This window comes from Hyperolius riggenbachi, chromosome 4, assembly GCF_040937935.1.
Source record: "Hyperolius riggenbachi isolate aHypRig1 chromosome 4, aHypRig1.pri, whole genome shotgun sequence".
In the NCBI taxonomy this organism is placed as follows: Eukaryota; Metazoa; Chordata; class Amphibia; order Anura; family Hyperoliidae; genus Hyperolius; species Hyperolius riggenbachi.
In genome coordinates, this window is record NC_090649.1 from 189257389 (window position 1) to 189271476 (window position 14088).

At 44.7% G+C, this 14088-nt stretch overlaps 1 protein-coding gene across 1 annotated transcript in view; it reads right to left on the minus strand.

Moving 5' to 3' along the window:
• Nucleotides 1-2072: 2072 nt before the first annotated feature.
• NCBP2 (nuclear cap binding protein subunit 2) overlaps nucleotides 2073-14088 on the minus strand; it is a 27587-nt gene continuing 15571 nt past the window's right edge. Inside the window, exons 3-4 of the mRNA XM_068281117.1 lie at nucleotides 5660-5798; nucleotides 2073-2556 (exon numbers count right to left, since the gene is read on the minus strand). Of these exons, the coding sequence (XP_068137218.1) occupies nucleotides 2485-2556; nucleotides 5660-5798 (211 nt within the window). The 3' untranslated portion in view covers nucleotides 2073-2484. The remainder of the gene's footprint in view (nucleotides 2557-5659; nucleotides 5799-14088) is intronic.

Genomic DNA, 14088 nt, shown 5'->3' on the forward strand with positions numbered 1-14088 from the left:
TGCGGTGTAGTGGGCTGGGCGCTAACTACCTAACAAAAGGGGCCTAGCTAACTCACTGGCCAAAAAAACAGTGCACAGGCAATAGATGTCACTCAGACCTCGATCAGAGCTGTGACAGGCGACCAGATATCAATCACAATGCCGCTGTCAGATTACAACAAATGTAAACAGCAATTGGAATCACAGGGAAATCACAGATGATCAAAAACCAATCACTAATCAATCAGATGTCAAAAATCAGTACACAGACAATAGATGTCACTCAGATCTCACTCAGACCTCGATCAGAGCTGTGACAGGCGACCAGATATCAATCACAGTGCCACTGTCAGATGCCAACCAATGTAAACGGCAATTGAAATCTCAGGCAATCAGATGATCAAATACCAATCACTAATCAATCAATCGTCAAAAATCAGTGCACAGACAATAGATGTCACTCAGACCTCGATCAGAGCTGTGACAGGCGACCAGATATCAATCACAGCGCCGCTGTCAGATGCCAACCAATGTAAACAACAATTGAAATCTCAGGCAATCACAGATGATCAAATACCAATCACTAATCAATCAATCAATCAATCAGATGTCAAATCAGTGCACAGACAATAGATCTCACTCAGACCTCGATCAGAGCTGTGACAGGCGACCAGATATCAATCACAGTGCCGCTGTCAGATGCCAACCAATGTATACAGCAATTGAAAACACAGGGCAATCACAGATGATCAATAATCACAACGCAATCAATCAATCAATCAGAAGTCAAAAAACTGTGCACAGGCAACGATGTCACTCACATGTCACACAGACCTCGATCAGAGCTGTGACAGGCGACCAGATGACACTCAGACCTCAGTCAGACGCCTTGGCAGGGCCAGTGAGGGGGGTAGTGGGGGTGATCAGCGGCGATCGGGTGGGGGATCGAGCAGGGAAACGTGCGGGTCTAATTGAGCAGGGCTGCCGTCCTCTCTCCTGGTGGTCCGGGCGCGCTGTGACCAGGAGAGGAGGAGGCAGCCAGTATAATACACGTTGTTTACATAACAACGTGTATTATACGCAAAGGATTGGGCTGTTTGAATGATCGCAGCCCGCCGGCGCTGCTAATTGGCCGGCGGGCTGAAGACACAGGGGGGCCGCAAGTCATGCCGGGCGATGTGCGCGCGCATGCGCGCGCGATCGCCCGCATTTCTGTTAAACAGGACCTTCCGCCAATCGGCGTTAGGCGGTCCTGGGGCTGCCGCCGTGGCCACGCCTACTGGCGTGACGCGGTCGGCAGCTGGTTAAAGAGGAGCTGTTAGGTATAGGGTTTTAGAGGAAAAAAACACATCAGTAGCTAAATATTGGCTGTACTTACATTACATATGCATTTCACTGTCCACGTTTGGATTTCACAGAATCTTTATATAGTATTTGCAGAGAATGATGCTCCTGACAGCTCATGGCAGGTTCCATGTTTGTCTGTCTCCTATGAAGCCATTTTGATGTCATATCCTCCCTGCTTCCTGATGATTCCACTCACAAAAAAGATCCTAATGGACAACACTACTGTGCAGTGAATATTAATGATCCATGTGGCTAGGAACAATAGCGGACTCGTGCAGTGTACTCTAATGGAACATGTGCCCTGTGATTTTTTTAGTGCTGTGAGTTTAGGCTGCTGTTACAAGCTGCTGTAACATGAGCCTGTAACTTCCCACTGTGAAAGCAGCCTTAGGACATGATAGGGAGATGAAGTGGATGACCCAAGGTAGTGCACTGGGGAGAAGAAGCAGCCCCAGAATGCTTTGCAGTATCTGTTATGCGTCCTGCCGGCCTCCTTAGGAGCTTGGGAATACTAGCCTTGCTGTTCAGCACACATCAAAGTAAGAGAGATTTTTAACTTCAGTATTGCCTTTTGGATTCCTTCTAAACGGTTTAACACAGGAGAATAGAGGTTTAAATTAGCTTTTGCAGCCTGACAGTTACTCTTTAAAACACCACATTTCTTAAAACTTTTTTTTTTTTATTACATGGGAGGATTTAACGGTGAATTGCTGGAGCCCATGTTCATTTCAAAGTGACAAATATAGTCCTAAATATACTCGTTTTTTAATAGGAAAGATCATACAAAAGGTTTGTAGAAGCAAGATAAACAATGCAGTTTTATCAAGTCCACTCACTCAAACTGATAACAACACACTCAAAAAGAAATCCAAACCCATGCCAATGCTACACAGATACTAAAATGATGCAAAACTTTCCAGGGTAAACATTGTTTTATTCTAAAATATGAGTAGTAATATACGACTCCCTTAATGTCCTTGTAGAATGAAGGACTTAAAAAAATAAAGCCTTATAGGCAGTTATGCCCTTATTCATTTGCATTACATTGAAGAGGAAAAAAAAATTAAAACATTGTTTAAATAAGTGAACTGCAGATCCAGGATCCAAAATGTTCTCTGCCACAGGTAGGAAATCTCTGAAACTTGGCTGGCTTGTTCTTCAGAAGGTTTGAACAACTTTACCATAGCCTCCCCTTCCTGCATCATAATCTTTACGATACTCATCTCGGACCTATAAAGAAAAAAAAAAAAAAAACATTACCTGCACGTGAAAAAAAAAAAAGCTTTGTGCTCTACAGTCATAAACATGATTTTCTGTTCTGTAAGTTCAGATATAAATAATATCAATATAAATTTAAACCATATAATCTGTGCAGATGATGCTAAAGCATGCATGTCAAAAATCCGACCCGCAGGCCAAATCTGGCACACAGAGCCATCACATTGGGCCCCCAAGTGTGTTTGAATGGGACAAGGGACCACCTCAATCTCTTTAGACTCACTCCCTCAGATGTGCTTATACAAAAAAAATACAAAATACAAAAACAGCAACACTAACTAAACTGTCCCACTGTCCACCAAGTACAGACACCAAGCTAAAACTGGAGCTTACTACTGAGGAAGGATGAGTATAGCGTAGGGGCAGAACTTTCTTCTAAATGTCCAACCTATTATGGGTAGGGCTATACCCCATGTGTAACCCTAGGTCTCCACTAATAACTGAAAAACAAAATCAGACTACTGAAAACTTAAAGTACACTGTGAGAGGGATATGGTGGCTTCCATACATAAGTCAGTTGATTGGCAGTCCTGCTAATCTCATTGGCTGCAGTAGTGTCTAAATTACACACTTCAAACAAGCTTGTGGCTAATCTAGTCAGACTTCAATCAGAAACATTTGATCTGCATACTTATCCAGGATTTCAATTATCTTTAGAGAACACCTAATGAATAAGCAGAAGTACTGCTTTGTGTGACTGCAAACAATAAGGTGATCATATACTGATCTGATATGATCCAGGAAATGACTGATTAGCATGCTGATTGACCAGTTCTAAAGAAATAACTGAATGCAAATATTCAGGATGGATTGCCCCCCCCCCCAGCTTTTCACATGATAGGACCTGAATAATATTATTGTTCACTAAAAACGATACAGTTAATGTACACCTTTAAGGTGCCCATCAAGACAGAATCTTTTTTTTTTTTTTTTTTATCTGAATCAAAAATCTGGTCATATATTAAAAAAAAAAAAAAAAAAAAAAAAAAAAGGATTGGAATCACATGTAGTGTGCAAGAGGCCTAAATATACTTTGAACAGATACTGCAGGTAGTCCCCCAAATTTCATAAATTTGGTAAGATCGTATCATTGATGGACACCTTGTTTTCTGAATGAATTTGATACAATATATCCAATGCAATGGAAGTTCTCAGCCCTGCTGTATTCCATGCCAGGGGAACTTTGAGACAAAAGCAAGCATAATTGTATGCATAATAAAGAGTAGGGAAACACTTTTTGTTAACTTATCTACGACAGCTCCACACCAGCGGGCGTGGCCGCGGCGGCAGCCCCAGGACCGCCTGATGCCAATTGGCGTCAGGTCCTGGAGCCGGCTACTGAAGGAGATCGCGCGCAGGGTGCGCGCATCTCCTTCTCGGGGGGCGGAGCTCCGCCCCGGCTTCAGTCTCCGAGCGGCTATAGCCGCTCGGGAGACTGTTAGATGGCGTGATCGCAGTGTATTTACATAGTACAGCGCTGCGATCAGCAGCTTTGGGGAGGGAGGGGGTTTCTAACAAAAAAAAACCACCAGAATAAGTCAAAGACAGGGAGGGCTGGGGGGGGGGGGGGGGGGGGGGGCAATCAGACCCCACCAACAGAGAGCTCTGTTGGTGGGGAGAAAGGGGGGGGGGAAATCATGTGCTGTGCGGCCCTGCAGCTTGGCCTTAAAGCTGCAGTGGCCAATTACACAAAACACAGCCTGGTCTTTAGGGTGGTTTACCACTGTGGTCCTCAAGTTGTTAATTACACCACCCTGTCATTCCGCTAATCATACTGTTATAAAGTGCTTAAAATAACTTCTGATTTTTCTACACCTACTAAATTAGAATCTCCTTATTAAAAGAGTAAATATTTTGTTGCACATTTATAAAAAAAAACATTTTATGAAATTAGTGACTTTTTAAAGTATACCTGAAATAAAAAAAAACAAACAAACATGCCTCATTAGTATGAAGCATCTGGATAGTCTAGAGCAGGGGTCCCCAAACTGTGGTCCGTGGCCCACTGCTGGTCCGTGGGACGTTTGCAGTTGGGCCGCGGGACTGTCCTCTTATTCCCCTCTCATGCCGTGTAGCGATTCCCAGCAGCGCAAAACGCGGCTGCTGTGTGATGCGGAAGGAAGCAGGAGAGTGGTTCCCATAGTAACGGCGATACACATCACCGCTACAGGAAGCCGCTGCCTTGCTTGCTACCGCATCACACAGCAGCCGCGTTGTGCGCTGCTGGGAATCACTACACGGACATGAGGGGGGAATATAAGGTAGCGGCCGCCGGCTAAGGCAACAGCAGTGGCGGCACTGTACTAGCCATACAGGGGCACTATACTAGCCATATTGGGGCACTACACTAGCCATATTGGGGCAACTATCCTAGCTATAGGAGAGCTAGAGAGCACAGTTCCCCAACCCTGTACTCAAGTCCCACAGTACATGTTTTGCAGAAAACCACAAACATCCACAGGTGGGGTAATTAGTGTATCAGCAGAACTGATTACCTACCTGTGTGGATTTCCACACAACATGCACTGTTGGTGAGCCTTGAGGACAGGGTTGGGGGAACACTGGTCTAGAGCGCAGTGGTCCTCAACAAAGGCCTGCGGGCCGAATGTGGCCCCACGAGGCTTTTTTTACCGGCCCCCCACACACAAATTGTATTAGATGCGGTCAGCTACATCTTTAAATATTGGTGGTCCGCATATAGAATAGCAGTGCTGGCACCACCCCTCCACATGGAAGCCAGCGAGCAGTAATTCCAAATTCCACATCAGGTGACACTGCAGGTTGTCATCAGGGTATGCTTCACTGTCTGGCCCGCAAAGACTTCTACACCATTTTATGTATACTTTGGCCCCCAGCAGTCTGAAATATGTTGACCCGGCCCTCAACTACGGTTTATGCATGTTATTTCTTACAGTACAGATTTGTGGATTAAAATTCTGTGAATAGCATAAATGATGTATAAAACCATCAGCAAATGCACCAACTATATTCATTTCACCTTACAGCCATTTTGCACCAGTAAAAACACTTTTTTCCCTTTGCCAAAGCAGATTACCTGGCCACCCGATTTGCCACGACCATATTGCCTGCCCTCTTTGAAGCCAGCATCCCAGTCTGTTCTGATTATTCGGTCATCCAGGCGAGTACCATTGATGAATCTCATTGCATTCTCAGAATCACCTCTGGTGTAGTATCTCAAGACAGAGTTAAGGCACAACACCCTGTTCAGTGTTTTCCTGCATAATTTCCCAATGGACAAAAAAAAAAAAAAAAAACACCACAACACATCCTGGAGCCTTTATAATGTATACTGTTTACATGAGCCCGTCTATGAATCCCAATTTATTTAGTACCTTTTAGCATGGAAATTGATGTGTTGATGGTTTTAACCACCCTGGCGTTCTGATTAAATCGCCAGGGTGGCTGCGGGAGGGTTTTTTTTAAATAAAAAAAAAACTATTTCATGCAGCCAACTGAAAGTTGGCTGCATGAAAGCCCACTAGAGGGCGCTCCGGAGGCGTTCTTCCGATCGCCTCCGGCGGCCAGAAGTAACACGGAAGGCCGCAATAAGCGGCCTTCCGTGTTTCGCTTACCTCGTCGCCATGGCGACGAGCGGAGTGACGTCATGGACGTCAGCCGACGTCCTGACGTCAGCCGCCTCCGATCCAGCCCTTAGCGCTGGCCGGAACTGTTTGTTCCGGCTACGCTGGGCTCGGGCGGCTGGGGGGACCCTCTTTCGCCGCTGCACGCGGCGGATCGCCGCGCTGCAGCGGCGATCAGGCAGCACACGCGGCTGGCAAAGTGCCGGCTGCGTGTGCTGCTTTTTATTTGGTGAAAATCGGCCCAGCAGGGCCTGAGCGGCAGCCTCTGACGGTGTTGGACGAGCTGAGCTTGTCCAGACCGCTCAGCTGGTTAAGGGGTGTGCTCTATGAAGTTTGGAAGAAGGACAAGATTTGATTTCCACTATCTGGACCAACTGATAGAATGGATAAAAACTTGTAATTCACCAATCCTCCTCAATGAAGTAACTGGCAACAAAAAATTTGGTTAAACATGTTAGTGTCTTCCAAACAATCAAAGGCCCTGAGGACAGGGGCCCACTAGTGACGCTTTTCCAGCATATGGTGATTGCAAGGATGTTGGACTCATGGTTGTGTGTCTAAGGATAACAGTTCGGTAAGTACTGTGTACTCTTGCCTGGACCTTCCAAAAAAACGTATTAGAAAAAGCTTGGATTTGTCCTACTTTATATTCTTTAGGACATTTCAAAATTAAAATGTATTGCCGGGAAAGCATGAACAAGACAAAAGTTCCATGTAATGTAAAATCTATCTACAGTGAAAGATTTCAGCCCTGCCCAATACAGAATCTGAAGAGACAGTCAGTGTGGTAGCAAACCTCTAGTTCCAACACAGCAGTTGTATTGTTTGTATGGATGGTCGTGAAAATAACGAAGAGCCATTCAGACGACCTCAACTCTCTTTAATCTAAGGAACTAAGACTGACTGCTTGAGAACACTACTACTATACTTGCCTTGAGTCAGAAAATCTACCAAATGAGCATCCTAACCCCAAGCACTTAAATTCGAGTGTTCTTTACTTGTCGAGCAATGTCATAACTCAGCCGTTTCACAGGTTTCCTGGTAAAGCCACCTTCCTTTGAATTCAGCTATAAGTGAGAATATAGAGTGATTACTTCCAGTTACGTGTACACAGAACCAACATCTGTGTGTGATTGGATGCCTCCTTCCTGTGGAATAAACGAGTCACCCAGCAAAGTAAGTGGGGCATGGGGGATGCAACCATCTCTACAACACGTTTTGTGCAGGTTTCAGAACCAATGACGCAAAAAGAATTCTGGGAAACTTTTACATTTAAGTTTTATACTGTTACCATGGTTTACAGCAAGTTTCTTAAAAGTTATAGTGGCAGTAAACTAATGCTCAAAGATATTGTTTAAAGAGACACTGAAGCCTTTTAAAATCACACTTTTTATTAAACATATAACTTTAGCACCATCAGCCCTGCTAAAATGCCGCATCCCCGTAGCAGAAAGCCGTTTACAAACCCCCCAAGCACCGAGGCAAAATTCGCAACTTTCCTGGTCGTGGATTTTGTTGCCCAGGAGGCAGAGCTTTGAGCTACAGCTCTGCCTCCATTAGCGTCAATCTCTCGCGTATCTCCACTCCTCTCAGTGAAGGAAGACAGAGGGGCGGGGAGAGGCGGCGATCAGCGGGGATTGACGCTAGTAGAGGCAGAGCTACAGCCCTAAGCTCTGCCTCTATGAGGACGCGCTCCCCGCATTTTCCCACTGGGATTTGGGGGGGTTTGTAGACAGCTTTCTGCTGCAGGGATGCAGCGTTTTAGCAAGGCTTATAGTGCTAAAGTTAAATGTTTAATAGAAGGTGGGATTTTAGGAGACTTCAGAGTCTCTAAATCTAATCAGTAACAAAATCACTTGTATAGTGGTGATATATGTTATACCGTATATCGATTTATAAAGCACGAACACATTAAGCTTTTGTGGTGTACTCCAATAAGGCCAGCACTAGATAAGCAGTATATAATTCCTCTGCTCTACTCATAATATTACCACCAATTACAGTACTAAGATTTTATTGAGCTTTTGGAACGTACCAAAAATGTCCACCCATATATGAAATCAAAATCCTACCATGTCACAATATCATTACTCTGTCCATATACAGTCGATACTGTAATTTGGTCTTTTTTTTTTGTTTACATTGCCTAGTAAAGCTGACAACTTATATACTATATACAGTAAACCAGAGGCGCATCCAACCAGTTTCTTATGTGGTGTGTCACACTGCTGCCACAGCTGGAACAATTCATTTTCCCAGAATAGCATGTAGTGTATACTGTAGCACTGTTTTGGTCACATATATACATTCCTCAACTTCCCACAAGGAGGTCCACACTGCCCTTCACTGTGGTTCTACTTCACCTGTAATAGCACTCCGTGTGCATAAACAGAAGAAAGGAGAGGGATCCTCTCACCTGCAATAGCACTCCATGTGCAGAAACAGAAGAAAGAGGAGGGATCCTCTCAGTAAAGCTTTAATAGAAGTAGTGTGCATACAATAAAAAGTACAGGTTCACTCACATTTAGAGGATCCTAATCCAACTAGGACCCCCCTTGACTGTGCTGGCTTCCCAGCGTTGGTACTAAAAACCCTTCCGTACTGTGATCAAACTGCCTGCTCTCGTCCCGACTAGTTTCGGCTGTCCCTGTCCTCAGGGGATACGGTGGGAAGCCAGCACAGTCAAGGGGGGTCCTAGTTGGATTAGGACCCTCTAAATTTGAGCGAACCTGTACTTTTTATTGTATGCACACTACTTCTATTAAAAGCTTTACTGATAGAACACTGAGAGGATCCCTCCCCTTCCTTCTGTTTATGCACATGGAGTGCTATTACAGGTGAGAGGATCCCTCCCCTTCCTTCTGTTTATGCACATGGAGTGCTATTACAGGTGAGAGGATCCCTCCCCTTCCTTCTGTTTCTGCACATGGAGTGCTATTACAGGTGAGAGGATCCCTCCCCTTCCTTCTGTTTATGCACATGGAGTGCTATTACAGGTGAGAGGATCCCTCCCCTTCCTTCTGTTTATGCACATGGAGTGCTATTACAGGTGAAGTGGAACCACAGTGAAGGGGAGGGTGGACCTCCTTGTGAGAAGTTGAGAAATCTATTTATGTGACCAACACAGCGCTACAGTATACACGACAACTTATGCTGGGAATACACGGTTCGTTTTTGCCTTCGTTTAAACCTTCGATTCGTTCGGTAAACGAATCGAGTGTTGAAAACGTATGTGAAAATAGTCATAATCTCATTATAGTTTCGATTAATAGACCCCAAAAACGAACGACTAGTGATCGAACATGTTTGATATTATCTCTCTTTATCCATCTATCCGAGCCATTGGTAGGCTTGATGGCTGTTCAGATCGATTATATGTTCGTTTATGTTAGTCCGTCCCTGTAAAAAGGAATTTTCGTTTCGTTTCTTTGCAGCCTTCGATCATTGGAAAAACGAAACCATCAGAATCGAAAAAAAAAACGAAACCGTGGGTGGTGATATTAACCGTATGACCGATTATTTCGGGATCGAAAAGGACAAAAGGCACAATCGAAACGAAGGTTTAAACGAAGGCAAAAACGAACCGTGTATTCCCAGCATTACATACTGACAGTACAATCTTTTTGCAAACTTACCAACTGTATAATGTGAGGGTCAATAAAATGACTTATCAGAACAGGCAGTTTTACAAGACTATACAATAAAATTGTAAAATGTTTGGTTAGCCTAAGGTCCCATTCATACACCAAACAATTCAGTGTATTTATACTTCAAGTGAACCTGAGGCGGTTTAAAAAAAAAAAGTTGCCTATTATTATTATTATTATTATTATTATTATTATTATTTAGTATTTATATAGCGCCGACATATTACGCAGCGCTGTACAGTGTATATATATATCTTGTCACTAACTGTCCCTCAAAGGAGCTCACAATCTAATCCCTACCATTGCCATATGTCTATATTATGTAGTGTAAGTACTGTAGTCTAGGGCCAATTTTAGAGGGAGCCAATTAACTTATCTGTATGTTTTTGGAATGTGGGAGGAAACCGGGGTGCCTGGAGGAAACCCACGCAGACACGGAGAGAACATACAAACTCTTTGCAGATAGTGCCCTGGCTGGGATTTGAACCAGGGACCCAGCGCTGCAAGGCGAGAGAGCTAACCACTACGCCACCGTGCTGCCCATATATCACCTATGCCTAGGTGGGTTCTGGATAGTCCAGAGGCTTCCAATCTCCTCATCGCCCCCAATGCTGCGCATGGCCCTTCTGACCAGATCTTACAAAAGCTTGTCGACTGTTTCCATGGCCACGCTCCCCGCCCGTGTATGACAGCAGCCATGCTGCATCTGTGTGAGTAGGGCCGCACCTGCACCGTAAGCCAAAGCAGTTTGGAGCATGAGTGGCTCCATGGTACTGCGCAGATGCAGCCGTTAATTCACAGGTGCAGTACCAGCCACGTTTGTGCACAAACAGGAGAGGGTCCACGAACTCTCACAGGGTCCTGATCAGTGGTGGTGGTCCTCAGGGGGATGTGGGAAGCCTCTGGGGGATCCCTCTTCTAAGGCAAGTATCCAACCTTTTATTTTAAAACCACCTAAGCAGAGCCGGGACAAGGTCCTCCAGCACCCAAGGCTGAGACACCGAAGTGCGCCCCTCTATCCCTGCCACCCCAGCCGTCACACACTGATTGCTATTAGACTAAGAGGCGCCACAGGGCCCACAACCTCCCCAACACCTTAATATCTAGTTATATGGCTTGCAGTCACTGCCATGTATCCCCTTTTCTTATTTCTGCTTCAAACACAATTAGGAATGACAGCTGAATGAATTGTGCGCCCCCTCCTACACTGCGCCCTGAGGCTGGAGCCTCTCCAGCCTATGCCTCGGCCCGGCCCTGCACCTAAGGTTTAAAGGCTTTTAAAAATTAAGCTGTGATCAATAATGAAAAATATTTACATTTTAGCCTAGTATAAAATAGTAGCTAAATATAGACATGTGACTTTTGCAAAAAAAAAAAAACATTAAAAAGCCCAAAACACTTGGCTTCTTATACTCCTAGTGTGCTCAAAAGCTGATACAAGCTAAGGTAGAATCATATTCAATGGAGACGAGTGAAGTAGTGAAAACATTTAGGAGTTTAACCATCTTAGCGGTATGGACGAGCTCAGCTCGTCCATCACCGCCGATGGCTGCCGCTCAGGCCCTGCTGGGCCGATTTTGTTCAAATAAAGAGCAGCACACGCAGCCGGCACTTTGCCAGCCGCGTGTGCTGCCCGATCGCCGCCGCTCTGCGGCGATCCGCCGCGAGCAGCGGCGAAAGAGGGTCCCCCCAGCCGCCTGAGCCCAGCGTAGCCGGAACAAAAAGTTCCGGCCAGCGCTAAGGGCTGGATCGGAGGCGGCTGACGTCAGGACGTCGGCTGACGTCCATGACGTCACTCCGCTCGTCGCTATGGCGACGATCTAAGTAAAACAAGGAAGGCCGCTCATTGCGGCCTTCCTTGTTTATTCTGGGCGCCGGAGGCGATCGGAAGAACGCCTCCGGAGCGCCCTCTAGTGGGCTTTCATGCAGCCAACTTTCAGTTGGCTGCATGAAATAGTTTTTTTTTTATTTAAAAAAAACCCTCCCGCAGCCGCCCTGGCGATCTTAATAGAACGCCAGGGTGGTTAAGTTTCAAATGTACTACCAAACACTGCAGCTACTTTAATATCAATATATGCACAAAGTAACAGCTTGTATTACTGTATATACTGGAAGTGACATCACTGTTATAAGATGAGGCTAAAATCAGTAATGGAAGTATACTGCATTCTAGATCAGGACAATGAAACAAATGATAAACACCCTTAAAGTGACACCAAAGCTAAAAAAAAGAAACAAAAAACACTTATGATATAATGAATAATGTCACATAATGCATGTGCAGCATGGATAAATTAAGGGCCCGTTTCCACTAAGAGCGGTGTGATGCGGCTGCACAGCCGCATCGCACAGCAGGTGTCCTGAAACACATGCACGGCAATGGAAGAGTTTCCACTGCGTACGTTGTGCAGAGCATGCTGCAGATTCTCGCACGGCCGCATCTGCGTCCCATCTCAATTGACTTCTGCATCGGAAGATGCGGAAGTTATGCGGCTGGCGGCGGTAGCCGCATTCGCATCACTAACAAGTGGAAACGGGCCCTATTAGAACATAAGTAGCAAAGAATAGAGGCCCATCATTTTATTTTCATTTATATAGCTTTTTTTCATAACATTGCATCATTCTCTAATATTTGCAGTTTACACGCTACACTTTGCATTTTAAATGATGAAACAGAGCAGAGCTAATGACCCTTTGAACTTCCAGGCAGAAAAACCTTAAAGAGACTCTGTAACAAATTTTTCAGCCTTAGTTCTTCTATCCTATAAGTTCCTATGCCTGTTCTAATCTGCTCTGGCTTAGGGCCTGTTCAGACTATATGCGTTCCTAGCCGTTTTCAGGGAACGCGTACTGGTACCAAAAACGCATAGAAACGGCTCCTAATGCTTTTGAATGGGCTAGTTCACATGTATGCGTATGAGACGCATACGTTTCTCATCCGCATTGCTGCACGCAGTTCTGTGCGATACGCATAGAAACGGACGCAATGAAAGTCTATGGACGCGTATCAAAAACGCGTACTATTGCGTTTTTAGCGTCCGTTTTCCTCTGCGGTTCCCATAATTCTTTTTTTTCCCCTGGGTCACGTGTTTGTGCAAAACGCAATAGAAAACGCATTCAAACGCAAGAAAAACGCATGCGTTTTTCAACTTGCGTTTCTTTGAATTTATACGCGTTCTACAAACGCAGCAAGTATGAACAGGCCCTTACTGCAGTCTTTCCTAACTGCACTGTCTCTGTAATAAATCAATGTATCTTTCCTCTGTCCTGTTTGTCGGGCTAAAGCTTGATTGTGTGGAATGTGCAGGGCTGCTTGTGATTGGTAGAAGCGATACACACCCTCTGCAGGCCCCCTGCATACTCTGAATGACTCACACACTATGCTTAGGGCTCTTTCACATTAGGGCAGATTTTCTGCGTTTCAACGCAAAGGGTAAAGTTTGCGTTACCCAAGGTGAAATGAAAGTCCATAGACTTTCATTTTAGCTTTCACATATAACGCAGCCTTTTTGTGCGTTGCGTTACACTGCACCCAGGCGCAGTTTTTCAGCCAACGCTAGCTTTATGCGTTACAATGTTAGTCAATGTAAAACGCGTTTTCAATCCGTTAACGCAGGCAATCAGTCCCACAATGCAACAGAGGAACAATGTAGAAAGTTGAAAACTAAAAGAAAAAAAAAATTACCTGCGTTTTTCTATGTGCTGTAAAGGATTGAAAACGGATTAAAAACGCACACTCACTGCAGTGCAACGCATATCAAAACGCATTAAAAGGCATACAACAAAACGCATGCTTTGAGCATTCTCCAACGCAAGCTCTGATGTGAAAGAGCCCTTAGCTGAGCCTATTAGAAGCTGGTTAGTTTGTTTGTAAACACTGCCTAAAACTGTTAATTACAAGCCAGGATTGCAGCAGAGAGTGGCAGAAACAGCACAGAGGGGCACAGGAGAAAATAATGAATAGAATGGCATGCTTTTTATTGTAAGAATATTAGAGTACAGATTCTCTTTAAATTAGCAAGCAACAGTGAGAGACAGAGGTGCTTCAGAAAATAGTACTGCTCTCTGACTAAATTAGTCAGAGAGCTCAGAGAAGCCCTCCTGAATAGATAAACTGAAGTTTCTTAACTCTTCCTGTACTGGAAACAATATGAGACTCATATCTGTGCTACTAACGTTCTATTTCTTAGCTAGTACTACACATACAAATCATATCATACGTTAATTTTCACATC